The sequence below is a fragment of the Pecten maximus genome, chromosome 17, assembly GCF_902652985.1.
Source record: "Pecten maximus chromosome 17, xPecMax1.1, whole genome shotgun sequence".
Lineage (NCBI taxonomy): Eukaryota > Metazoa > Mollusca > Bivalvia > Pectinida > Pectinidae > Pecten > Pecten maximus.
In genome coordinates this window covers 13478990-13506755 of record NC_047031.1, presented here as the reverse complement: position 1 = coordinate 13506755, position 27766 = coordinate 13478990, and the positions used below count along the sequence as shown (strand labels likewise).

Here is a 27766-nt window from a genome sequence, read left to right as displayed (position 1 = left end):
ACAAGCAGTAATATATTTTTATTGTGATGGACAAAAACATCTCACGGCTTCATATATTTCATTAACAGCTTTGATTTTTCGTAGTTTTACTTTCCCTTTTTGTGTAATGCACAGGATTGAATAAATATTCATTGCTGGGAATACTATAGTGGTGTACAAGTCAAAATCTGGAACATCTCACTAAAGCATGGTAATGGTATGTATACAAATTCTGAACCTACAGTACTAACTTCAACTTGGTAAACAGTACAATCTCTAACCTGGTAAATTTATTAACACTAACCTGGTTTACAGCACTAAAACTTACCTAGTAAACAGTACAAACTAAATTAACCATGTTTACAGTACTTTTACTATTACTTGGTAAACATTAGTTAATTCAACCTCATTTACAGTACGCTAACTATAACTTGGTAAACATTAGTTAATTTAACCTCGTTTACAGTACGCTAACTATAACTTGGTAAACATTAGTTAATTTAACCTTGTTTACATAACTATAACTTGATGTGCCGTATATTCTTACTCTGTAATATACATATTAACCATCCAATATCGATAACAAAGAGTGTGGAAACTTCATCAGGAAAAGATAGAACCCAATTTCCCTTTATATACATCATAGAAGTCGACTGGAGTGGATTATTAAGACGTCTGAAATAAGATATCTTAAAGGGTTAACTAATCTCGAATCTTAATCGCATGATTTAGTTTCAGTATTGTATTATATAATGTCCTTCCAACAGCTATTGTCTGATATCAGAGAATATTTCTTCAGAAGAGAATCTGTTAATTATAATGCTGTCACTTTTCTGACCCCAACAACTAAATAACTTTAATTAATGTATGTCCCTTTCAACATTTTTTAGCAGATAATACCAGGAAGCTTCTTTAAGTCCATGATTCCTCTAAGAAAGGTTATCCTTCCATATTTCAACAAATGGACTTCTTTGTCCTTTAATGCTGGACAAGGAAATTCGCCTTTTCCTAATCAATTCATCCATATTACCTGCAAAACAAATCAATATCTTGTCCATCAGAACAATCTTGATTGACCTTATACAAAATGCTAATGCATCTTTGCATAATCACCTAGACTTTCTTGTGCAGCTGTGATCTTGACATACATCTACAATCTTGTTATGTAGAGCAATCTCTTAAAGAAATGACAATTAAGTGTCATCAAACAAGATTGGCCCAGCTTTCAACAACACGAAGACTGATTCTGTGATTATATATCAATCTAATGAATTCAACCCAAATGTTCAAATACTTCAATTTTTACTGTGTACCAAAAAACACCAATTCACACTCTTCTGGATCCTATTGAATTCCCAGTCCTATAAGAATCGCTTGAGATGGATCATATTCTTCTTAGGAAAGTTGATCATTTAAGGAACACATTCATGGAAAACAAAATGGCAGTGCCAGTGGATCGGATTGCAGTTATATACTTTAGGGCAGGGGAGAATGGCTACCCTACTGGACAGACAGATAAAACTGGCTACCCAGCTGGACAGACAGACGAAGAACACCGCACCATTGCACAAATTATCAATCATACAAGCCTGTTGATCACGAGCGAAGAACAAATTTTGATCATTACATTTGTATACATCCATCATAAAAAAGCTGTCCATTTGTTTCATTCAATGTTTTATAAATGCTTTATTTATTTGACCAGGAATGAAGGTAGATACCAATATGTCATCATTTCATGCGAAGAAAATTTTGTTAATATAAAATGACACAATGAATATGTAAATATATGATAAATAGGAAACATGATAATGTTAAAAATTTACATATGAAGGAATATGCAAGTCCTTCATGAATATTCAAATTGTTAAGGATTATGCAAATTCCATGATGAATAATGAATATGCATGTTTAAATGTACGAAAGGAAATCAGGGCTTTACTTCAATAAAATGACAACATTAGGCCACGATTCATCTTCAGTCTCTCAGGCACCTGGGTTTTTATTTCTAATGTTTTTTAACTTAACACTTCAAGATGTAAATATCATGAAATTCATTTTATTTTGTGTGAGCATATTTAATTTTTTTTTTAATTTCTTACTGCTGTGAAGATCACAAGATATTCAAACATTTTACAGAATATCTGTCACTACTAATGCTATATAAACAACTTGAAATCTGAATAATAAATATATCAGGTACTTTTTTTGAAGTATACAGTTTAGAATTTTCAGAAATATTAGGAGGAAACACTTGTTTGCTTACAGAATCACATTACAAAATAAGTGATCTGTGAAACTGAAGATGCTCGGCCACATTAATACCATTAAATATGATTCATGATTTGAATATGTACGACCATGCAAAAAGGAATATGTAAATCCTGAATGAATTGAGAGAGACCTTTACCCGGACTGATACAGTAAATAATCTACCCAGTTCAATAAAACTAGTGTAGGCTATTATATCATAATATTATCTAAGGGGAGATAATTTGTTATGAAAGTTATTCCCTACCTGATATCAATTAGAAAATAATAGTTTTATTTCAAACTCGGCCAATGTTAAACTCAACTTTGGAAGGTATGCAGAGTTAAAAGATTAATAGCTTCTTTTTTTTTTTATTATTATTATTTCACATCATCTAAACTTCAATACATAAACTGTCAATTTATTATTTTTTAATTCAAACATTATATGATCTGGTCATTGGAATTATATAGACATGTTTGTTTATTTGTATAAGATGTTCCCTTTGGAACAGTTATGAAAATATATATAACATTTGATATGCAATTCTACAAATCTTAATTCATTAAAATGATGAATACAAAATGTACATCATAATTATTTTGCAACATATGGACCAAGGCAGTCTCACTTCAAATCTTCCAGGATTACACTTACCAATGAATTAATGTAAATATGAATATTATGTAGATCTAAATTTTACAGACTACACAGACATGATTAACATGTAAACGACAAGGGAGTAATTATAAAGTCGGAAAACATTTGATTTAAAAATTAACATTTGTATCACACAGGGGCGACAAAACCGACGATATTAACGGAACAACATTTACAAAAACCACATATTTGATCGTATGTAATGAGAAAACCCAGGATTCAATTAAACGCAGACTTCGTAGTAATGCTTTATCTTAATTCTCAGTGTATAAATCAATTCTATGTTCACTTTTTGAAGTATTTGATATCCCGAAACGACATCCATGATCCAGTCATGTAATGGTATTTTTTGTATGATTGGTGTTTGATGAATTCAGTAAGTGGATTTTCTTTTTAAATATTTCAAATATTTTCAAAAAATTGTAAAAAACAGATAAGAAATTTCACTCTCCATATACATCCATTAATCAATGCTTCAAATAAAAGTTTGGATGTATCTCATCTTGGCCAAATTAAACCATGTTGATTGACCCCATTCATCTTCCCCAAAACTTTATCAATCTGCATTTCATTTGCCAATAAATGTACTGAGGTTATATAAAAGGCATATTTTTACTTTAATACTCTTCTGAAAAAAGTTTCGGGTAAATACCACAGAGGAAGGAAAAGGGGACGTACAACAGCATTTTTTTTAATTGGCCTTAATTACTCCTTTTGTATTTATAATTATAGTGGCATAACAATAATTGTTAAAAATCTTTTATCACCGTTGTAAAAATTTACAATAAAATCTTAAAATTGTTTAGACTCAAAGTTCACCTAATCAGCTTGAGTAATTCACATATATCATTAATGATCATGATTAATTAGATAACAAACAAAGTTTATAGTTCACATTATTTTTCTCCTGTATTACATATCCTGTAATAAGCCTAGATGGCCAATACAAATCAAAAGTAGAGAATGGGCTTATCACAGAACAATGAAATTTTTTTGCTAACTTTTCAATGAATTGCAAATCTTACAAAAGACACAGGTGGGCTTATATCCAGACATGGGCTTATGGCTTGATAAAAACTGCAATCCCGTCTCAAAAAAAAACCCCAAAAATCTCTGGATGAAGACTTGATGATTTGTAACTATGGTAAACATGGATGATAATTTTGTTTGGGGAGTCATGGCGACGGTATAAGTGATGGTACAATATATACAATATAGTCACCGGTTTATACACTGAACAAAGAGTGCAGTCCTTTTTTTTTTACAACCGTTAACAACAAAACAAGATATATATGCACCAAGAGTAAAATCAGAATTTAACAAAAGTTCACCAGAATCTACTGGTCGACATTAAGTATGTTTTAACAAACAACTTATGCGGCTGGTTTACTCCATAACAACCCGGAACTCACTTTAGCGCCGTAATCCACAAACATATTGCAGTATCTTGCCACCAACATCCCACACATCTACTGCTATCATTAATTTATAGCATAGGCCATTGGAACTATTTTAAACAATACGCCACAGGAATAATTTTAACACACATCATCCTGCTGATGCCATTTGGCACTCCAGGTATCAGAGATGTTTTTTGACTCCATACTTTATCAGCAGTACTGAGTTAACAGGAAGCAGATCCACGCAGTGTCTGGAAACTAGCCACACTTCAGAGCTGAATTATTCTTACGCTCAGCGTAGCACAACTACTACTGCTAATTGTCACGTCTTTGTAGGAATATTTCCTTATCAATAACTTTAAGATATGAAAGTAAAGTTCATACTTAAATATTATATAAAATCAACTTTAATGAAATGGAAAGTTTTCCAAAATGAAACTTTGCCAATATTTCATTCACAAACAAAATCGGTCACCTCCTTTCAGAATGATATCTTTGCGGAATTAATATTTCTCCAATGCTCTTCGACGAATTACAGATTTTGCTTCAACGAAGCTGCCCACCATTTCGAGGTCTACTACTTGAATACAACAGGCCACCTTTTCCCATCATTTAGTGATGATGCCCTATTTTTTAGACGGTATCTTTCTGAGGGAGTTTGAAACTCCTTAACTCCAGGGCATGGCATATCGTAAATCTTGAGGTAAGATTTTTGAAAGTCGTAGAGTCTCGGGATTGGACGTTCAAGAATTGATCGCTGTAATTGAGATCAGTCACTTAAACTATGAATGATTCCACAATCCCATACAAGAGTCGAACACTTCTTAGTTGGAAAGTTTACCAAACATGGTTAACTCCCTTCATTATGAGTTATGGCAGTGAGTTCAGTAAATGCTTCATCTTCATCTGAGAACTAGAGCATGCATTGTCTAACTGGTAAGTTTGTAAACAATTTTGGTGGCAATATGATTAACCATATTGATGAGAGTCACTCTTTAGCCCAGGAAGAAGCCGCGTGGCCGTACTTCGCTGCTCAGTGGCATCGTCTGTAGAACCTCATCCAGAAGCTGCAGTGGCCGATGGAGCTGAACTTCTATCCAGCATGGCGTTTCTTTAATACTGTGGCGAGGGTAGTCAGGTCCCCAGCCCTTCACAAAACTCAGGCGTAGTATACACAGTCGTCTGAGGTCATCTACACCAATACCAGCCGCTGCACTCAGGCCTGCAAATATAATTTACAGGTAAGGAGCAAGATGTAACCAACGATATTTTCACAGGTAGTGTATCAAACCTGGAACTTTTTAACAGATTGTTTATTTTCCTTAACACCCGCAGTGTATTGCAATTTGTATTATGGTACTTTTAATTAGGTTGTTTATTTTCCCTTACACGTGTAGTGTACTGTACCCCGGTACTTTTAAATAGGTTGTTTATTTTCCCTAACACTGTAGTGTACTGTACCCAGGTACTTTTAAATAGGTTGTTTATTTTCCCTAACACCGGTAGTGTACTGTACCCAGGTACTTTTAAAATAGGTTGTTTATTTTGCCTTACACCGGTAGTGTACTGTACCCAGATACTTTTAAATAGGTTGTTTATTTTCCCTAACACCGGTAGTGTATTGTACCCGGGTACTTTTAAATAGGTTGTTTATTTTACTTACACCGGTAGTATATTGTACCTGGTACTTTTAAACAGAAATAACTTCCACTTATCAATATTGTAGTATCTCAAGGAGTCACCAACTGGATGTTTTTTTTTTTTTTTCTTCTAACGTTTGTAAAGTTAAACTACGGAAAAAAATATAGAGAAATGAAAAACTTCGCATGATATGCAAGATATCTTTTAGGGCTTTTCAAGTAAAACGTCTTCCCCACCCCAAGACTCCAGGTTTGGTTAAGGGGTACCACCCAAAGAATTTAATAAATTACATAGAAGTAATAGGAAGGAAATTCAACCATGGATATAAGTGATTTTTGTGGAGTCCTGGGGTCAGGTAGATATTTTAATGGAATAGCCCTAAGTAACTGCTATTAACTTACCGACAGCTGGTGCTATACCCCCAACAGAGGCCGGCCCCGGGACATTTCCTGCCACTGCGGCAGCTTGAGCCGCGGCCGCAGCTTGTGCAGTAGCCGCTTGTTGCTGCATCTGTCGATGGCATTGTCGAATATCAAATACCTGTAGAATACAACAGTTAAAGAGTCAGCCTTGTTATGGACGAGCAGAGCTCACCGATGCTCAGAGCGGGAATATCTATTGCAAATGTAATCATTTTGGCACAAGGTTTAGTGTCCAACTGAACTAAAAGCACTTAGAGCCATGGTGAGTGCCATGATGAATCGGGGATTCCACAAAACTCGTCATAGAAAATGGTCATAAACTACAATAACTGCCGCGATAATTCAGCGGAATGTGTTAAGTGTGAAAGTTACTTAAATAAGAGGGCAGCTGAAATATGCCAGTTTACAGAATAATTAAGTGTAAACATTCAATTTAGATAAAGTGTTCAGTAACCTGTACCATTATCTACTACACCGACACGATAAGGAAAGGCAAACATAGCTGTGGTTTAAATATAGTAGTTTGTTATTACACATGAAAAAAGAATCTTAAACACAAGTATTGTACACATACCATGATGTAGTCTTAGACTTAAATATTCAATCAGTGTACATTTGTACTTCTGATCTTTTAATATTCGTTGTCATGATTTAAGAATCTTATACACATCTTAACACACAAACATTGACCTATATCTTTATGTAGTCTCAGAGTTCAATATTGAATCAGAGTTCTGATCTTTTAATACAACTGGTCATGACTTACAGTAACAATATGGAAGAAGCAATGTTAACATAATATATGTACTGGGGTATATTTTGCGTATATCTCACCTTAATATATGTACTGGGGTATATTTTGCGTATATCTCACCTTAATATATGTACTGGGGTATATTTTGCGTATATCTCACCTTAATATATGTACTGGGGTATATTTTGCGTATATCTCACCTTAATATATTGACTGGGGTATATTTTGCGTATATCTTACCTTAATATATGTACTGGGGTATATTTTGCGTATATCTCACCTTAATATATTTACTGGGGTATATTTTGCGTATATCTCACCTTAATATATGTACTGGGGTATATTTTGCGTATATCTCACCTTAATATATGTACTGGGGTATATTTTGCATATATATCACCTTAATATATTTACTGGGGTATATTTTGCGTATATCTCACCTTAATATATGTACTGGGGTATATTTTGCGTACATCTCACCTTAATATATTGACTGGGGTATATTTTGCGTATATCGCACCTTAATATATGTACTGGGGTATATTTTGCGTATATCTCACCTTAATATATGTACTGGGGTGTATTTTGTGTATATCTCACTTTAATATATGTACTGGGGTGTATTTTGCGTATATCTCACCTTAATATATGTACTGGGGTATATTTTGCTTAAATCACACCTTAATATATGTACTGGGGTATATTTTGCGTATATCTCACCTTAATATATGTACTGGGGTGTATTTTGCGTATATCTCGCCTTAATATATGTACTGGGGTGTATTTTGCATATATCTCGCCTTAATATATGTACTGGGGTGTATTTTGCATATATCTCACCTTAATATATGTACTAGGGTATATTTTGCATATATATCTCACCTTAATATATGTACTGGGGTATATTTTGCATATATATCTCACCTTAATATATGTACTGGGGTATATTTTGCATATATATCTCACCTTAATATATGTACTGGGGTATATTTTTGCGTATATCTCACCTTAATATATGTACTGGGGTATATTTTGCGTATATCTCACCTTAATATATGTACTGGGGTATATTTTGCGTATATCTCACCTTAATATATGTACTGGGGTATATTTTGCGTATATCTCACCTTAATATATTTACTGGGGTATATTTTGCGTATATCTCACCTTAATATATGTACTGGGGTATATTTTGCGTATATATCACCTTAATATATTTACTGGGGTATATTTTGCGTATATCTCACCTTAATATATGTACTGGGGTATATTTTGCGTACATCTCACCTTAATATATTGACTGGGGTATATTTTGCGTACATCGCACCTTAATATATTGACTGGGGTATATTTTGCTTAAATCTCACCTTAATATATGTACTGCGGTATATTTTGTGTATATCTCACCTTAATATATGTACTGGGGTATATTTTGCGTACATCTCACCTTAATATATGTACTGGGGTATATTTTGTGTATATCTCACCTTAATATATGTACTGGGGTATATTTTGTGTATATCTCACCTTAATATATGTACTGGGGTATATTTTGTGTATATCTCACCTTAATATATGTACTGGGGTATATTTTGCGTATATCTCACCTTAATATATGTACTGGGGTATATTTTGCGTATATCTCACCTTAATATATGTACCGGGGTATATTTAGCGTATATCTCACCTTAATATATGTACTGGGGTGTATTTTGCATATATCTCACCTTAATATATGTACTGGGGTATATTTTGCGTATATCTCACCTTAATATATGTACTGGGGTATATTTTGCGTATATCTCACCTTAATATATGTACTGGGGTATATTTAGCGTATATCTCACCTTAATATATGTACTGGGGTATATTTTGCATATATCTCACCTTAATATATGTACTGGGGTATATTTTGCGTATATCTCACCTTAATATATGTACTGGGGTATATTTTGCGTATATCTCACCTTAATATATGTACTGGGGTATATTTTGCGTACATCTCACCTTAATATATGTACTGGGGTATATTTTGTGTATATCTCACCTTAATATATGTACTGGGGTATATTTTGTGTATATCTCACCTTAATGTATGCGCTGGGGTATATTTTGTGAACAGCATCGCCAGGAGCACGTCCAGCCTCACGGTCAAGGTAATAACTCTGGACGAAGACGCTGTGGTCACTGACGCAGCGTATCCAGACATCTCCTTCCCCTCGATAGTCCAGCTGTACGCCCTTACCTATGTGTAACCTACAACAGTCATATATAGTCCCTCAGGGAGTAAGAATCTACATTCAATCACAAAAGTGTGGTCAACATTGAACCGCCTTGATTTTAAGTCTATTGTATGCCCTGGTTAATAATAGGTTTGTGAAGTCACTTTATCAACTTTGTATACCAAAAGTCTTCTGCTGACTCCCGTTACTCATTCTCCAACATCAGTTCAGCGTAAGATTGATCACTCACTTCGCTCGTTCACTAGCCTCTGTTCGGTGTACGTTTGATATCGGTTCAGCGTAAGATTGATCACTCACCTCGCTCGTTCACTAGCCTCTGTTCGGTGTACGTTTGATATCAGTTCAGCGTAAGATTGATCACTCACTTCGCTCGTTCACTAGCCTCTGTTCGGTGTACGTTTGATATCGGTTCAGCGTAAGATTGATCACTCACCTCGCTCGTTCACTAGCCTCTGTTCGGTGTACGTTTGATATCAGTTCAGCGTAAGATTGATCACTCACCTCGCTCGTTCACTAGCCTCTGTTCGGTGTACGTTTGATATCAGTTCAGCGTAAGATTGATCACTCACCTCGCTCGTTCACTAGCCTCTGTTCGGTGTACGTTTGATATCAGTTCAGCGTAAGATTGATCACTCACTTCGCTCGTTCACTAGCCTCTGTTCGGTGTACGTTTGATATCAGTTCAGTGTAAGATTGATCACTCACCTCGCTCGTTCACTAGCCTCTGTTCGGTGTACGTTTGATATCAGTTCAGTGTAAGATTGATCACTCACCTCGCTCGTTCACTAGCCTCTGTTCGGTGTACGTTTGATATCAGTTCAGCGTAAGATTGATCACTCACCTCGCTCGTTCACTAGCCTCTGTTCGGTGTATGTTTGATATCAGTTCAGTGTAAGATTGATCACTCACCTCGCTCGTTCACTAGCCTCTGTTTGGTGTACGTTTGATATCAGTTCAGTGTAAGATTGATCACTCACCTCGCTCGTTCACTAGCCTCTGTTCGGTGTATGTTTGATATCAGTTCAGTGTAAGATTGATCACTCACCTCGCTCGTTCACTAGCCTCTGTTCGGTGTACGTTTGATATCAGTTCAGTGTAAGATTGATCACTCACCTCGCTCGTTCACTAGCCTCTGTTCAGTGTACGTTTGATATCAGTTCAGTGTAAGATTGATCACTCACCTCGCTCGTTCACTAGCCTCTGTTCAGTGTACGTTTGATATCAGTTCAGTGTAAGATTGATCACTCACCTCGCTCGTTTACTAGCCTCTGTTCGGTGTATGTTTGATATTGGTTCAGTGTAAGATTGATCACTCACCTCGCTCGTTCACTAGCCTCTGTTCGGTGTATGTTTGATATCGGTTCAGTGTAAGATTGATCACTCACCTCGCTCGTTCACTAGCCTCTGTTCGGTGTACGTTTGATATCGGTTCAGTGTAAGATTGATGACTCACCTCGCTCATTCACTAGCCTCTGTTCGGTGTACGTTTGATATCAGTTCAGTGTAAGATTGATTACTCACCTCGCTCGTTCACTAGCCTCTGTTCGGTGTACGTTTGATAACTGTCCGAGACAGAAACGGTCGAGACTGGAAGGATCAGTGTAGCCATCAACAGTCACTGTGGAACAGCTGTACGGAACCTTGAATGTCTCCCCGACCTGTTGATCCAGCTCAAAATACGTAATGGTGCACCAAAATTCAGGAGCTGGAAAAAACAGGTGTGAAAAACAACACTTGGAGATTATATTTTCTAAAGAAAATTTCAGTTTCAACATTTACAGGGAATTTTAGAAAATGTCCATTTTGTAGTTTCTCGTATTTTGTATATTGTAGTTTGAAGATACAGATACAAAATCTGATAGTATAAATGTTTCGATGTGGCATTTGGAAGAAATCTTACTGACATTTTCTTAAATTGGTTGAGATATCTTATTTAGGTTTTCATTTTGCTGAGAGATATTTGACTTTACATTTCTTATTGGTTCAGATATTTTATTTACAATGTTGATTTATTAAGATATTTGACTGAAGTTGATTATTGGTTAAGATATTTTACTGAAGTTGATGATTGGTTAAGATATTTCACTTTTGGTTGATGATTGGTCAAGTTATTTTACTTACGTTGTTGATTGGTTAAGGGAGGAAGAGGTATGTTGTCAGACGTCTGTAAATGATTGTTGTTCCCTACAACAAACAAACAAAATTTAGACAAATATCAAATTTACATGATATACCTCAGAAAATCTGTACTGAATTTGAAATTCACAAAACTAGACAATGTCAGGAAAACAATGAAGATGTGGTCAAAGGCGACCTTTTGACTTTGACCCGTTAACCTTGACCACAGACCAACAGAATATGATCAGGTGTATAATTCAACCCTTTCAACCCTTAGAAGCTTTAGTGGACTCTGCCATTCATTCATCATTTGATGTCCAATATAGTCAGTAGGGTTGAAAGGGTTAATGTTATGACACTATAATGTTAATATGAACCAAATCTGTTTTATAGGTGTTCTGAGGATTTGTCAGAACATGGATATCACTAGAGCCCCCCTTAAACAAAATGGAGGGGGCATAAAAACTGGATAACAAGAAAAAGCTTGTGCAACATCTATGTCCCGCTCTTCTCTCTTCTATCTGTTCCAGTTACTCAGCAGCGATTCAATTTACAATGATGTTGTATAGGGATGGATGGCTCCTGAGATTTCTTGCACAGAAGCTGTTTACTATGGATGGAATGATGGACATATTTTTTTTGTTCTGTATTTTTTTTTTAACAAAAGAAACACTTTGTGTCACAGTCTAGTGTTGATTCCTGTTAAAGAGAATTTGTGTCTATACTTACAGAACTGTGGGTCCTGTGTCTGTGTATAAGTAGCTGTACTGCTGCCGGCCCAAGTTGCACTGGAAGAGTCTGAAACCATACCAATGAATATTCGTAACCGATATGGTTATAAAAATGGTGACAAAATCCAGATACTTTCAGAGCCCAAGGTATGGTCAATGATCTCAACAGTCATTTTAAAGTGCATCTTTGTGAAATATCAAATCATTAACATGGATATATATTATAGTATCTCAACCCCCTTTAATAACCAGAGGTCAATCACTGCTACAGGTAGCTATAGATTTATAAATTCTTTCAATTCTGGGTGATGGAAACTGATATTTCAACATACTGGTAAGATTTTCAAGAGGCCTCATTGTTTAATAACATTGTAAATCTTACATCGAGGGTTGAAATATGTTTACATTACAGATTGGTTGATAATTCTTCAAAACTATTATCCTAATGTGAAATACATGTACTGCAAGATGTGAATGTCAAACAAACACCTCAATCTGGTGTTTGGCCGATTCTCGATTATATCAAGTAAATATAGCAAATCTGGTAGATAACAATCCTTAATCGATTATGGTGAACATGTATATGTGCATATATTTTTCAGGTACTGATGAGGCCAGATAAAGTGTGATTTATTGAATATTTAGGCATAAAGTTTATCTAAAATTTTGGTATATTTATCTAAAATTTAAATAAGTATGTTATATAATGAATATATACAATTAAGTTAATAGAAATTAATCTGGCCAACATCCCATTAAAATGTGGTAAGATTTTCTTTTTTAATATTCGACATTGACCAACCGATGGCTGCCTGATGGGCATTTTGTTTTCCCGATCTGACTTTAAATTCATTTGACAAAAATATGGACCAAGGGAAACCTCCATGTGAAGTTTCAGAAATATCCCTACCGTAGTTTTGTAGAAATAGTGATAATGATTATTTCTTTAAGGAGAGGTTCCAAACATGTTCTAGGTAACTAAACTCTCCAAATCTGCATGACAATCTGTACTTACTTCTAGGGAACGGACTCAGGTTGGCCTGGCTAGAATGAGGTATTTGTGAGTAGTTTTCGGCGAGTGGAGACGACAAACCAATGCTACTGGAAGCTGAAATGAGGTCAACGAGGTCACAAATATGTTCAAAGTAAAACAAATTGCAATTCACTAACATATAAATAAGATAAATTGTATACACTTGATCAACTCATATTTCTGTTCCTATAAAATAATCAGTCAGGATGAAGAAAGAGAAACAAGTTCTCAGGAAATTTGATAATTAAAATGGCCCTTGAATCTTAAATAACAAAAAAGTGATATTTTGTACATTTTTTCAAAAGAACTAAAATAAAATTCCTACTAGGATCATATTTCAGATATTGAGAATGTTTAAAAATTCCACTTAATTTAAATTTGAAAATTATAATTGATAAACTTACACTAACTAGAAAGCTTACAATTTTAAAATTCCTATCTTAGATACTGTGTCTGTAAATAGATTGCTTAGTTTGGCTGGTTAAGCTATTAGAAGCCAGAGGTTAGTGGTTCTAAGTAAGCAGATAGTGAGCTGTCCAGATAGTGAGCTGTACAGAGTGAGCTGTCCAGATCCAACTAAGAACACTAGAAATCTTCACCATGTTTACAAAGACAATCCACACATTTTATAGGAGAAACACTAGCAAGGAAGAGAAACTTGGCCAAGTCTAAGAAAATACAGGAAAAGTTTGATTAGAAATCAGGCAAAACAAGAATCTGACACAGCATCGCGGATGGGGGATTTGTCCAGAGTCCAGACAACGATCTGACACAGCATCACGGATGGGGGATTTGTCCAGAGAGTCCAGACAACGATCTGACACAGCATCAGTGATGGGGGATTTGTCCAGAGTCCAGACAAAGATCTGACACAGCATCACGGATGGGGGATTTGTCCGGAGAGTCCAGACAACAATCTGACACAGCATCGCGGATGGGGGATTTGTCCAGAGTCCAGACAACGATCTGACACAGCATCACGGATGGGGGATTTGTCCGGAGAGTCCAGACAACAATCTGACACAGCATCGCGGATGGGGGATTTGTCCAGAGTCCAGACAACGATCTGACACAGCATCAGTGATGGGGGATTTGTCCAGAGAGTCCAGACAACAATCTGACACAGCATCAGTGATGGGGGATTTGTCCGGAGAGTCCAGACAACAATCTGACACAGCATCAGTGATGGGGGATTTGTCCAGAGTCCAGACAAAGATCTGACACAGCATCGCGGATGGGGGATTTGTCCGGAGAGTCCAGACAACAATCTGACACAGCATCGCGGATGGGGGATTTGTCCAGAGTCCAGACAACGATCTGACACAGCATCACGGATGGGGGATTTGTCCGGAGAGTCCAGACAACAATCTGACACAGCATCGCGGATGGGGGATTTGTCCAGAGTCCAGACAACGATCTGACACAGCATCACGGATGGGGGATTTGTCCGGAGAGTCCAGACAACAATCTGACACAGCATCGCGGATGGGGGATTTGTCCAGAGTCCAGACAACGATCTGACACAGCATCAGTGATGGGGGATTTGTCCAGAGAGTCCAGACAACAATCTGACACAGCATCAGTGATGGGGGATTTGTCCGGAGAGTCCAGACAACAATCTGACACAGCATCGCGGATGGGGGATTTGTCCAGACTTTGGACAACTTTACAGCACAAGTATAGTGGTAATTGAAAACCAATACAATCATTCCCATGTGTTTTTGACATCATAGCAACTCTCTCTCCTTCTCTCTCTCTATCCTTTTCTCTCTCCCATGAGCTGTAAGATGTATGTCACTATAGAATTGTATTGTGATTTGTAATGCTGTAAGATGTATGTCACTATAGAATTGTATTGTGATTTGTGTTAATGTATTCTATCACCTTACATTAGTTAAACTGCCTATCAAATCGACAATGGAGGACAAAAATAGCACTGAATATTGTACAAACAAATATGATGTGTGAAAGTTTAAAAACCTTCATCTGAAATAAAGTTACACAAATGATGGATTTGTTACTGCAGTCCAGTTCAATCTGACACGGTTCTGGAAAGGAGGCTTGTAAACTGGACACAGAAATACCATGTATATCTGAGGATTTCCCTTCAGGTTTTGTACCGATCTTGAAGTTTTGTGAGAAACATTTTGTTTAGCATCTTGGGTCATTAAACAATTAACATTATGAATTTATTTTGTGTGGCCTATTATACCATAACACTTTTATATGTAAGCTTCTATATATAGCGTCATAACAAATACTTAGAGTTGACACTTGTTTAGATGTTTATACATTGAATATCTGATTGATAGCATATCATATCGTGTCAAAATTATGATTCTTTCATCAGAAATAAAGTCAAAACTTTGCATTTACATGTAAAAAAAATTACCTGTCTTTGAAGTAAAAATTTGTTGGACTCGACCAGAATTTTATTAATTTTGTCCTAGAGATTTATACAAAATGGAGGATTAATGTAAATACAATGTTTTCAATGATTCACAGAGTACACAACACATATAACTAGAAAATCTCACGTCCTTTCTGAAAATAAAAGGATGTTATGAGGTCATAAATAGCTGGAATTAATTGGTTTTAAGTGAGTTCCTTAAACCCAGATTTCGAACAATTTATTGAATCAAGAAGGCCTGCCTGTCGGATGTCAAACTGTGGTCAAAATAGATATTCGGAATGGGTTGTAGTCCAATAATACAAAAGTCAACTCAGGATTAAAAGCAGACCACTGCAAGAAAATATTAAAGCTGAAAGCAAAATTCTACATCTAGGATGAAGTGCAGCTAGCATTGAAGCGTGTCAGTAAATAACTACATGACATGTCACACATGTGAGAGAACACGAAGCAACGAGTGGTGATCTCCGCGCTAAAACAGTTAAAGCTCGAGGCATGGCATACAAGACTACTGGAGGCTGTGTCCATAATACTACTACACTATAGCCCTGGGGGCACGATATCACCACGGTAACACATACAACATACAGAGGGAGGGCCTATCAGTACGTATACAGGTTTATTAGTCGTTATTATATGTATTATATGCATATATATATATATTATGATTAAATTTCAACAGATGCAGGTTCTCGGACAGTCTAATACTCTCTTTTACAGCAACTAATGGCGACAGGGATATTTATTGAGTTTTTCTTGTTAAGCACAGAACGGTATTGGAAATGCACTTCAAATTAACATTATATAGATCTATATATTACATGCAGAGGGATTTAAGTAGCTTTGGAAACACTTTCAGTAAGTGAGATGACTTTCATTGGTACATATGCTTCAATGCAGGTTGGTCATGGAGAAAAAATTAACATAGATCGGGATAATTTACATAAATCTTTTCCCGGTGTTGTGTGTCCATCAACTCAAATTTAGGCCTATTCCAGTTTAATATCTACCCAACCCCAGGACTCCAGTTTTTGTTTAGAAGTAACCTCGATATAATTTCCTTTATATGTAATAGAAGAGGTAGGAAACCCGACCATGGACAGAATCCTGGGTTCAGGTAGATGTTTTAATGGAACAGCCCTTACCTCTTCCATTGGCTAAAAAGAGGTTCATTTTGTCAAAACTAAAATTTTGGTATTTCTGCAATACCCACCCTGCCCTCCACATTGACTGAATTTGACTCTATTCAATAATTGCAGAATGAAGTTTTTTTTTCTGTAAAGGACAAATTTCATTTTTCTGGACATGTATTGTTTTGCTTGTGTTGAATTATAAAAGACTGAATAAAGGTGAGATAGACATGGAAATGTACAAAAAAGAAGACAACTCTGGGGAAAGATTCTGGTTTTAAGTGACATCGTTTAGGCAGGCAAGGGCAGATAACCTTTGTTACAGCTACCCCATTATTGAAATTGCAATGATCTGGAGAAAGGTTAGAATGATTTAATGAAATCATTAAATAGCATGACCCTATTAGTATTATAATGTATGACAGTCCACGGCGCCTTGTTAATTATCCTATAAAAGGTCTGGCTGGTGAACATGCAATATACGTAAATATTTCTGTTATTACAATTACATATGTATATGTATTTTTATTATTTATAAGTACATGTTCAAACAACGGTATCCCAGACCAGGTCTTTTTCTCACTGTTTTGGGAAGAAAATTGGTAAAACGAACAATTTTTTTCATGAGTAAACTTCAAAGTTTGAGAATGTCTTTAAAATGAAATGATTAAAATTGCGAATGGGGACCATTACAGCCCAAAAAAGCCCTCAGACCTACAAGACTGTTTGGTAGACACACTTGAACATTTGAATATTAAATCTGAATTTTAAGAAATATTCAATTTTAAGATTTAAAAAAAAAAGAAGATTTTTAAGATTTAGTTTTATTCTTGTATTATTAATTTTCAATTTAAACATTCAAGGTAAACAAAATAAATCACAATACAACACAAGACAAGTTTAAATTTTCAAGTTCAAAACTCTGAATCTAATAAGTTGGAAATTTATTTTTAAAAGGGAAATGTACTGAACAGTTGCAATACAAAAGATTAGTTATACATGTAACTAATTTTACTTTTTATTAAATAAGAAAAGGGCTGAACTAGTTGAAATATAAAAATAATAAATTTATTTAACTTTATACACCATTGGTTCATGTTAGAATTCCTTCAAAATTTTCCAATCAAGCCTTAAGATGAGCCTAATGAACTACTTGTAACTTTAAAACTTTCAAAGAACAAACTCCTTCAAAATTTATAAACTAAGGAAAAGATGAGTTTGTCATTTAGTAGAGTATGTATATATAGATCCTGTATCCCGACTGGCAGAGACAGGGCAACAATGCAGGCAACACAAACAGCAACAAGCTACACAAACAGAAAACACCGACACAAAAAATAAAACCTGCGGGTTGAGGCGAAAGAGCCTGGGGGGACAGGGGAGTGTGCTGGATGGGGACAGAGACCGATCCTGCGGGCCCTGCCCCCTGGGAGGGGCCACCTCGCCCCCCTATGGTGTTAGAGTGCTGAGGAACGGTCTGGTGGTGTGGCTGATGCTGCCCAGTGGACTGTGGGCTCGGTGAACCCTGACCTAGACAAATAACCAATCAAATTATCACATGGCCACTTTGTGCTGTACTATACAAAATGATTGACCAATCAAATCATAGAAGATTCTATTGCTCAACAGTGTACAAAAATAAAATTAACCAATCAAATATGTGATTTTATGCTAAAAATGAACTCTGAAAAATGAAATATAGCCATTTGAAAAATGATGAATTTATAGTAAATAAGAAAATTTAACAATATTATATGTGCTATATATAATAAAGTTTATAAATAACTTTTTATACATTGTGCAGAACACATAATAATCATAGCATCAACATAGAGCATAAAGTAAAAAACATTGACAGCATTTCAAACAATCGACCAATCATATAGTCACAATGCAATATATGCTGGACATTAAATATAAAAAACACTGAATCACATTAAAATATGTAAAGATATCATGTGAACAACAGATAACATTGCAAAGCTTTTCATTGAAATAATAATCAATAATTGATTCAGAAATAATACAGGAAAGCAAAGTGCCACATAACAACACATTGGTTGCTTGGTAACATAATAAAATCGGGTATTCAAAAATTTTAACACAGAATATTATTTGTGCCAAGAATAAAATATATGTTTACATGCTGAAATTTGGAGAGAAAAAAAATGAAGTTCTAACTTTTATGACTAAGCCCTGACAAAAGAATTTGGAATCTAGTTTATTTGACAAGAAATTAACCACCTGGCTGCAAGAAACTGGGGAAGGCTGTGGTTCCAAAGGTCAGAAGCCAAGGTCATGACCTTCATATTAGAGGTCAGAGGTTAACAAAATATAGTGACATTTTGCTTCAAAAGCTGAAGTGAGAGGTTATGGTATCCAACACATTAAGATCATCCAACAACATTAGCATTGTTGATTATGGGTCAAGATAACTAAAATATTTCAACAATATTGGTCAAGATAACTTAGAAATTTCAACATTATTGGTCCAGATAGCTAAAATTTTTCACCTATATGGTTCAAGATAGCTAAGAAATTTCAACAATAGAGGTCATAATAGCTTAAAAAAATTTCAACCATAGGTAAAGACAATTAAGAATTTATGGACAAATAAAGGTTAAAGTTCAAGTCTGAAAAGAACATGGTGAAGGAGCCCAACAGATGTCATAAGTATTAGAAAGGGCTTCGATACCATACCGAGTGCCGACGACGGAAGTCCGCGATTGGTGAAGCTGTCCTGAGGTGGGTGTTGGATGGTCTGGCAGCTGTCCCCTGCTTCTATAGCTGGGTGCTGGTTACCTCCCTGGTATTCATCCTTCACTAGTCTGCTAGGGGGCGCTGTAATAATCGGCACTGTGGCATTGTTAATAGCAACAAGTGTATGTATAGATGTCTGTCACAAACTACACTACCACACAAACCTCTGGGTCGCTGTAGACATCACATTACAAACCACACTACCACACAAACCTCTGGGTCGTTACAAACCACACTACCACACAAACCTCTGGGTCGCTGTAGATGTCACATTACAAACCACACTACCACACAAACCTCTGGGTCGCTGTAGATGTCACATTACAAACCACACTACCACACAAACCTCTGGGTCGCTGTAGACATCACATTACAAACCACACTACCACACAAACCTCTGGGTCGCTGTAGACATCAAATTACAAACCACACTACCACACAAACCTCTGGGTCATTACAAACCACACTACCACACAAACCACTGGGTCATTACAAACCACACTACCACACAAACCTCTGGGTCGCTGTAGACATCACATTACAAACCACACTACCACACAAACCTCTGGGTCGCTGTAGACATCACATTACAAACCACACTACCACACAAACCTCTGGGTCGCTGTAGATGTCACATTACAAACCACACTACCACACAAACCTCCGGGTCGCTGTAGATGTCACATTACAAACCACACTACCACACAAACCTCTGGGTCGTTACAAATCAGTCTACCACACAAACCTCTGGGTCGCTGTAGATGTCACATTACAAACCACACTACCACACAAACCTCTGGGTCGCTGTAGACATCACATTACAAACCACACTACCACACAAACCTCTGGGTCATTACAAACCAGTCTACCACACAAACCTCTGGGTAGCTGTAGACATCACATTACAAACCACACTACCACACAAACCACTGGGTCATTACAAACCACACTACCACACAAACCTCTGGGTCGCTGTAGACATCACATTACAAACCACACTACCACACAAACCTCTGGGTCGCTGTAGACATCACATTACAAACCACACTACCACACAAACCTCTGGGTCATTACAAACCACACTACCACACAAACCTCTGGGTCGCTGTAGACATCACATTACAAACCACACTACCACACAAACCTCTGGGTCGCTGTAGATGTCACATTACAAACCACACTACCACACAAACCTCTGGGTCTCTGTAGACATCACATTACAAACCACACTACCACACAAACCTCTGGGTCGCTGTAGATGTCACATTACAAACCACACTACCACACAAACCTCTGGGTCGTTACAAACCACACTACCACACAAACCTCTGGGTCGCTGTAGATGTCACATTACAAACCACACTACCACACAAACCTCTGGGTCATTGCAAACCACACTACCACACAAACCTCTGGATCTCTGTAGGTCTGTCCAATGTACAGTGTAAGCTCATACAACCTGATCATGAGATAGTAGATAACCCCTTAACCCACAACACCACACCCTTTCAAAACACAGACTTCTACAAAATCAAACAGACTTTTCATTTGCCTAGCTATCTACCATTTTCTTAAATTCATTAAAACTTTTCACATCTACCTAATATTCTATCCCAACCAAGTAAATGAATTATTTTCTGTTAACATTCGCTACTATCAGATCCGAAATTAAAATCTGTTGTCGCCTATATAAATTATATCTGACTATATGTTTATATTGAATTAAAAATTTAAGCTTATTACAGATGCCAAGATGTCTTATTATCCTTCTTTTTTTTTCCAGTGAATGTGAATTTTATCTTCATATCTTCTGCTAAATATATATATATATATAATATATGATAAAGTTAAATACTCTTAGTGAAGTAGTAACTTTGAAACCAATTTGTTGATATCCTGAGAATTATATATACAATCTTTACATTTTCCAAACTTCATTCTAGAAAGTATGACTTTATGTTCAGTAAATTTAATTTCCAAACTTCATTTTTTTAATTATATGTATAAGTACCCGATAAGTCACTTTAAACAAAAGCTTGATTCTTCTCTTGTATCAACATTCCAAAATGGTAAATCTCAAACCTAAATATGACCTGTGTGGATTTACTTGTACGGAAAGGTAAATTTAAATATGACCTGTGTGGATTTACTTGTAAGGAAAGGTAAATTTAAATATGACCTGTGTGGATTTACTTGTAAGGAAAGGTAAACCTAAATATGACCTGTGTGGATTTACTTGTAAAAAAAGGTAAATTTAAATATGACCTGTGTGGATTTACTTGTACGGAAAGGTAAATTTAAATATGACCTGTGTGGATTTACTTGTACGGAAAGGTAAATTTAAATATGACCTGTGTGGATTTACTTGTAAGGAAAGGTAAATTTAAAACCACTTTAAGCTCTAACTGTAGCCACATATAATACAACAGTCAATCCAATACAGATTACAATACTCAAACAAAAAAGTGCATGAAAGTGCAGAAAATAAATATTGCCCTCCAATACTCCAATAATCAGGATAATATCGCAAGAGTCATCGTCATTCAAAGACAAAAAATACACGGGTTCAAGATCAATCTATCACCTTTTAATCACTCAATTTTTTTTCTTTTTCCTTCTTTCTTTTCTAGTTGGGGAAATATGTGAAAAGAGTGAGAAGGAAAATATTCAGGAAGCTAACAGAATGTTTTTGGAATATTAGATAATTCTTTAATGGGAATGAGGCCAATTATTGGTCATATTAGCCTCAGGAGAAGACAGAAGATCTGTTTAATCGTCAGTAATATCCCGCAAACATGAGCAAATCCTTGATTTTTATGGAGGCCCACTTTTAAGTTGCCTTATATTAGCATGCAGTAGGATACAGCGGGCCTTGTTCTTGGCTCTCAAATCTCCCCTGAATGGAAGACTGACGAGAAACCACCCTCGATCTGCAGAGGGCCAAACAATTAGTCACCTTTTATGACATGCAGCGAGATATAAGAAGCATATTCTTGGACAAAAGAAATGTAAACTCTATTGTGATATGAATCATCAATTTACATGTATTTGAAACAACTTGTACATCTTGCTGTCGGTTAACGTGCCTAACAGTTTTTTCCTTTATATCAACATTATATCCATTGCTTTTATAGAATTCTTTTTTTTTATAGTTCTGATTTTCGGTTTACAAAATTTTTACTGAAAAAGATTTATTTTTTTGTGAAAGTCATGAAACCCTATGAATTATGATATATTTCTTAATTTTTTCTCTCCACAAAATCTGGGAAAAATAGAACCCTCTTTACAGCACCACAATATATGCCTCTAGATAACAACTAATAAATAAATAGTTCTGATGAATACTTACGTGCATGTTGTATTGTCAGACCAGATAAATCTAAAAAAAATAAAAAAAATATTCACATGCAATTTTTTTTATTCTAATGAGCAATCTTGGTAGATCAATATTTCTTTTCAAATATAATACAAAAAGATAATATCCTAAGTACAGTAGTGGGGGCAACAGACCTACTTTGGTCTCTTCATTGTCCTTTTAAGAAGCTAGTAGAAAATCACCAATTTTGCAGGAGGCCCATATTTTGCCACAGATTTAGTGATAGGGGCCAACATAGTGAAACCAGAGTTTACCTATGCCAGGGGAGACAACCCTCTCATAGTGATATGGGTTAACACACACGCTGTCCTGCTTCAGGTCAAACGCGTACTGGCAGAACTTAGCATGCTTTAGCTCATTCTTGTGTAGGTCTGGCCATCTCCATATACGGGCATATATAACATGTGGGAATCCTTTCCTTCCAGCAACCTGTAAATAAATAAATTCTACATTTTAAATATATACAAAATACACCTAACACCATAGTAGATATACATCTAACATATTCCAATCCATGTGAGGCTAAATATGCAGATGGTTGAATAAGCATAATTAGTATTGCAATACATATCCCTTACAAGCGCCCACTAAAAATACTAGGTGACCTTGACCCAAAATCCCTGAAACTCAAATTTCTCCCAAGATATTATGGTCCTTTATCATCATGTGAAGTTTGATCAAATTCCCCAAGGACTGAAGCCACTAGAGCGCTGACAACGTTTGGTGTTGTGTATGGACATGACCGACAGAGAGGAAACCCTTAGTTTCACCAGTAGGTGACTAATAAGAAACAAATTCATACTTTAAAGAAATGTTTTCTACATGAACATTTGCCTAAACTTCCAGAATTATTTGACGGATGTAACATTACAACAATGGAAAAATAAATGAAGCCATTTTCCCTCTTTATTTCACTCAGCGGAAAAATTTATGATAATGAATCTTGGTTAATCAGGTAATTGGTAGACAAACATGTATATTTCCCATTTTTTTTTACTTAATATGATGACGATTCTTACTGAATATGATCACGATTTTTACTTACATTTTTAAGCAGATTATATGATAATATATATCAATCACTGTCAAGATAAATACCTTACCTTCTATTTAATGTTAAAGTTACCTGTATATGATATAACTAAACAATTACATCATTAAGCTATTTAACTGCATAGATGTTTTCATGAATTTTATCATTTTTATTTTGTTGTTGTTATCCAAGTTTACCTTATTTCATAAATGAACCTTTAGTATGTGATTTGGTAAAATGTTATTTTAATGGCTTATTCTGGAAATAAATAAATCCTTAAGATATTAAATAGCTATATAAGTACAGTGTATGACACATTAACTCTATCTGTATTGTTATCAACAAGAGGTGACAAAAAATATACTCCTCTCTACCCCTTGTTGACTAGTCAAAATGCTATGCTGGCGTTATTAAATTGATTCATAGAAAACAGCAGACAGCCAGTCACACATTCAGTTATCCAATACAATTATATGAAAGGTGTTTAATTCTTTCTGAACAACATTTTGGTTGCAAAATTGATATCTTTATTGATCAGGTTACCTATTTTTCTGTCAGAGTAAAAGATGTTATTTCCACAAGGGTTGCTAATGTAAACAATATGGCAGCTTGCTCCACTTTCCCTGTGGATAGTGTCTAGAATGCTACAGAGTGTTCAACGGGATGTCAAATATTTCTCAACAACTCTAGATAATTACAATAAACTTTTTGATTCTATAAGAACGCGAAGTAAGGACAGAGAAGTCAATATATTGTGTAGTTAAGAATCTCTACCTGTAGTCTTCCATCTAGCGTTCTTTGTATGGTTACACATTTAGTTGGATGAGCTCCATTTGTTGTGATGGCCGTTATCAAACTATCTAACTCATCTCTTTTCTCCTTTAATTTTTTCACCAGGCTTTCAATTGCTCGTTTTCCGAAACTTTCACTCTCTCCTCCCTGTCTGTGGCACATGAGACTGTGAACAATGCTCAAACAGGCATCCGCCGATGTCGGGGCCTGAGAGGACATAATGAAGCTCTTCGGTGACCCAGATCAAGAAATCTTTCTGTTGTCTCCCAGATAACTCTTTAACTATGTAAACTGCCAAATAGAAGAATAACAAAACCATTTCAATTAATTACAATGAAACATCAATTAGTAAAACTTTTTTTGTATATACATCACATTTGTTATAGAGTTGAAAAACAAAGAACCTCATTAGTTTTATTTAGCGTGGGAAGTTTCGGGGGGTGGGGGGTGGGTTCATAGGCTGTTTTTCATATTTGTTGAGTGTCATATGCATGTTTACACATTTGCTGTGGTAGGTGTCTGTTCTAATGTTGGTTTAAGTGGCTGTCATTTCTTTTAATTGTCAATACATGATAATTAATCATATGTCATTGTTCATTATTTCCTAAGGCCAATAGTTCAAATAATAACTCAATCAGAACCTGGGTTTGTTTGGCAACAATGGGCAGAATTATATTAAACAGATACTATACATGGAGTGTACATGGGAGAAGACATAATTATACCCCTCCCGTTACTTACGTACAAATGTCATGCAATTAACGTGTGCCTGCTTGTATATGTGGATCCTTTTTTAAGATTTAAGTTTGAGCCGAAACTGCTTGTCGTTTTTTAATTGCAATATTCAAGACAAATATTTTGACATACAGATGTAAATATGGGCCTTAAGCTTGTAACTCTTTGTCAAAGGGGGTTGTCTTAACATAACATGAAATCACCAGAGTTAAAATCCAATACACAGATACATATTGGTGATAGTGGAATCTACTTCTGAGAATTAATTACTAGATACCGGTGCATGTGGAAGTAGTGAGAGAGTGGCAACATCAACAGAAAGGGAACAGTCCATATGCTAGTAAAAACTACAATATCTGAATGCTTCAGAACACCGCGTTACTACACGTGGATGTCATAGATCGACGTTTGTTCAACTCGAGGTAGGTTTACACTTGCAATTGATAGTCAGAAATAGAAAATATCGTAGAATATGATGTTTGTTTGGGGACTACGACCACAGGAGGTCTACCGGCAGAGTTCTTACATCGACATTGCACGAATTTTCAGCAGTGTCATAAAAAGTGTCTTATTGAAATCTTTGGAATAGTTAAGATATGTTTGCAGTGTAATTTATGTTAATTCTTTTAAAATAAATCATGCATCATCTTCAAGTCGCTTCACTGCAGTAAAGCCAGACTTACTGGCACCAACCATAACAAACCAGCGATGAACCTATCCAGGCCTTATCGCAAGTGTTTTATACGCATCTGAAATCCTCTCCCATTTCAAATTTCTCTTCCATGGCACGACCGTGATATTCTACACAACGCAGGAGGTGCAAAAACTTACCCGATCCTGATATAATGCACCATTTACAAAATAATTTTGCCGTCTTGTCACATTTTCATGGCGCGAGTGAAACCAAAATAACAAGTGCGCATGCGTCGAAGACAGAATCTCTAATATAATTTGCACTTCCGGTTCAGAAATATTTATATTTTAGGGGTACCAAAAGGGAAATTTTGACCATTTTATTTATCTCTTCAATAAGATATAGGAGAAATTTACCATATTTAAAAAAATATTCATAAGTCAACTGTTACAAAAAATAATAAAGCTGAGATTTGGTGGCGATAGATCAACAATAGAGTTTTAATAATTGATTTATCAGACACGGTACAGTATAGGAGACGATTCAAGCACTTAGCGTTACCTCTGAGGCCATATCAAAGGTAACTGACCGTTGTACGGTTCAGGACAAACGGAAGTGATTCAGTGATTAATAAATATACTAAGACACTCCTTTCTGTTATAAAATATCTATATTGTATTCAGGTGTAAACGGGTCAATTAATGAATATGCAAATCTTCAATATTCATTAATTGTTTCTATATTTAACCAGAGACCTATATATATAGGTCTCTGATTTAACCAGGCTTATAAGTATATATTCCTTTATATAGACCTTATTTCAATTCAATTTCTTTATTAACTGTGGGCCATATTGCCCATTAGCGCATGTTATAATATACAAAGTCGTAATATACATATGTACGTGAACAGCAATAGAAATTACAAAGTGGAGAACGAGTTCAGAGTTTGTACATATAGCCAGGATCTTATTGGCTTAGTCTAACATCTGTCCGTGGTCTGACATATTTTGGTAAGGATATGTTTGACCAGGGACATATATAGACGTCCCTGGTTTGACAGTTATGAAACATTTCTACATTTCAAAAGATAATGACACATAAAATCACCAAGGAGAAACATTCAGTGTATGCAAATCAAAATTTGAAATTGTCTCAAATATATATACACACTCTCAATTAAAATTTAATTATGACATATACTGAGATCATCAGTTTTTATGCTCTGTTACATGTATCCAGTCACGCATTCGTTAAAATCTTAATTGCAAGGATATATATATATATATATATTTTTTTCAAATGAATAAAATGTCTGTTAAATTTGTGTTATTAGAACTGAGGCAGACAGACCAGCATCTAATTTGATTAAGTATTATATATACATTATCTTGTAATAATAACAATTAATTACCATGTGCTGAGTCTGGTGTAGAGGATGCACTATATCCTGTACCGGAAATTTATCATTAAACATCAATAAATATCATTAAAAATATAATTAAATAATAATAGAGCTAATTAGGTTTGAATTGGTTTGAATTGAATTGAATTTACAGGCATAGAATCGAATTGAAATGAATATGTTGATATTAACAACTCATGCTTACACGAGTACATGTTACACCTCTATGTATGTCCGTGATTACACAAATGGTCCTATTC

The 27766-nt window shown here is 35.5% G+C and overlaps 1 protein-coding gene across 3 annotated transcripts; it reads right to left on the bottom strand.

Moving 5' to 3' along the window:
- Positions 1 to 26400, bottom strand: LOC117314920 (mothers against decapentaplegic homolog 4-like). 3 transcript variants are annotated; one of them, XM_033869016.1, is made up of 13 exons: positions 26300 to 26400; positions 24716 to 25024; positions 23163 to 23337; positions 22882 to 22911; positions 19473 to 19628; positions 18117 to 18302; positions 13215 to 13307; positions 12198 to 12266; positions 11472 to 11534; positions 10872 to 11055; positions 9195 to 9363; positions 6333 to 6471; positions 1 to 5512 (listed from the first exon to the last, which is right to left on the bottom strand). In XM_033869016.1, exons 2-13 carry the CDS (start codon positions 24950 to 24952, stop codon positions 5286 to 5288), a joined length of 1728 nt encoding a protein of 575 aa, XP_033724907.1. In that variant the 5' UTR covers positions 24953 to 25024; positions 26300 to 26400; the 3' UTR covers positions 1 to 5285. The 3 variants fall into 3 exon arrangements, with proteins under 3 accessions (XP_033724907.1, XP_033724908.1, XP_033724909.1); XM_033869017.1 differs by having other exon boundaries at positions 19473 to 19613; XM_033869018.1 differs by lacking the exon at positions 18117 to 18302.
- Between the last annotated feature and the right edge of the window lie 1366 nt (positions 26401 to 27766).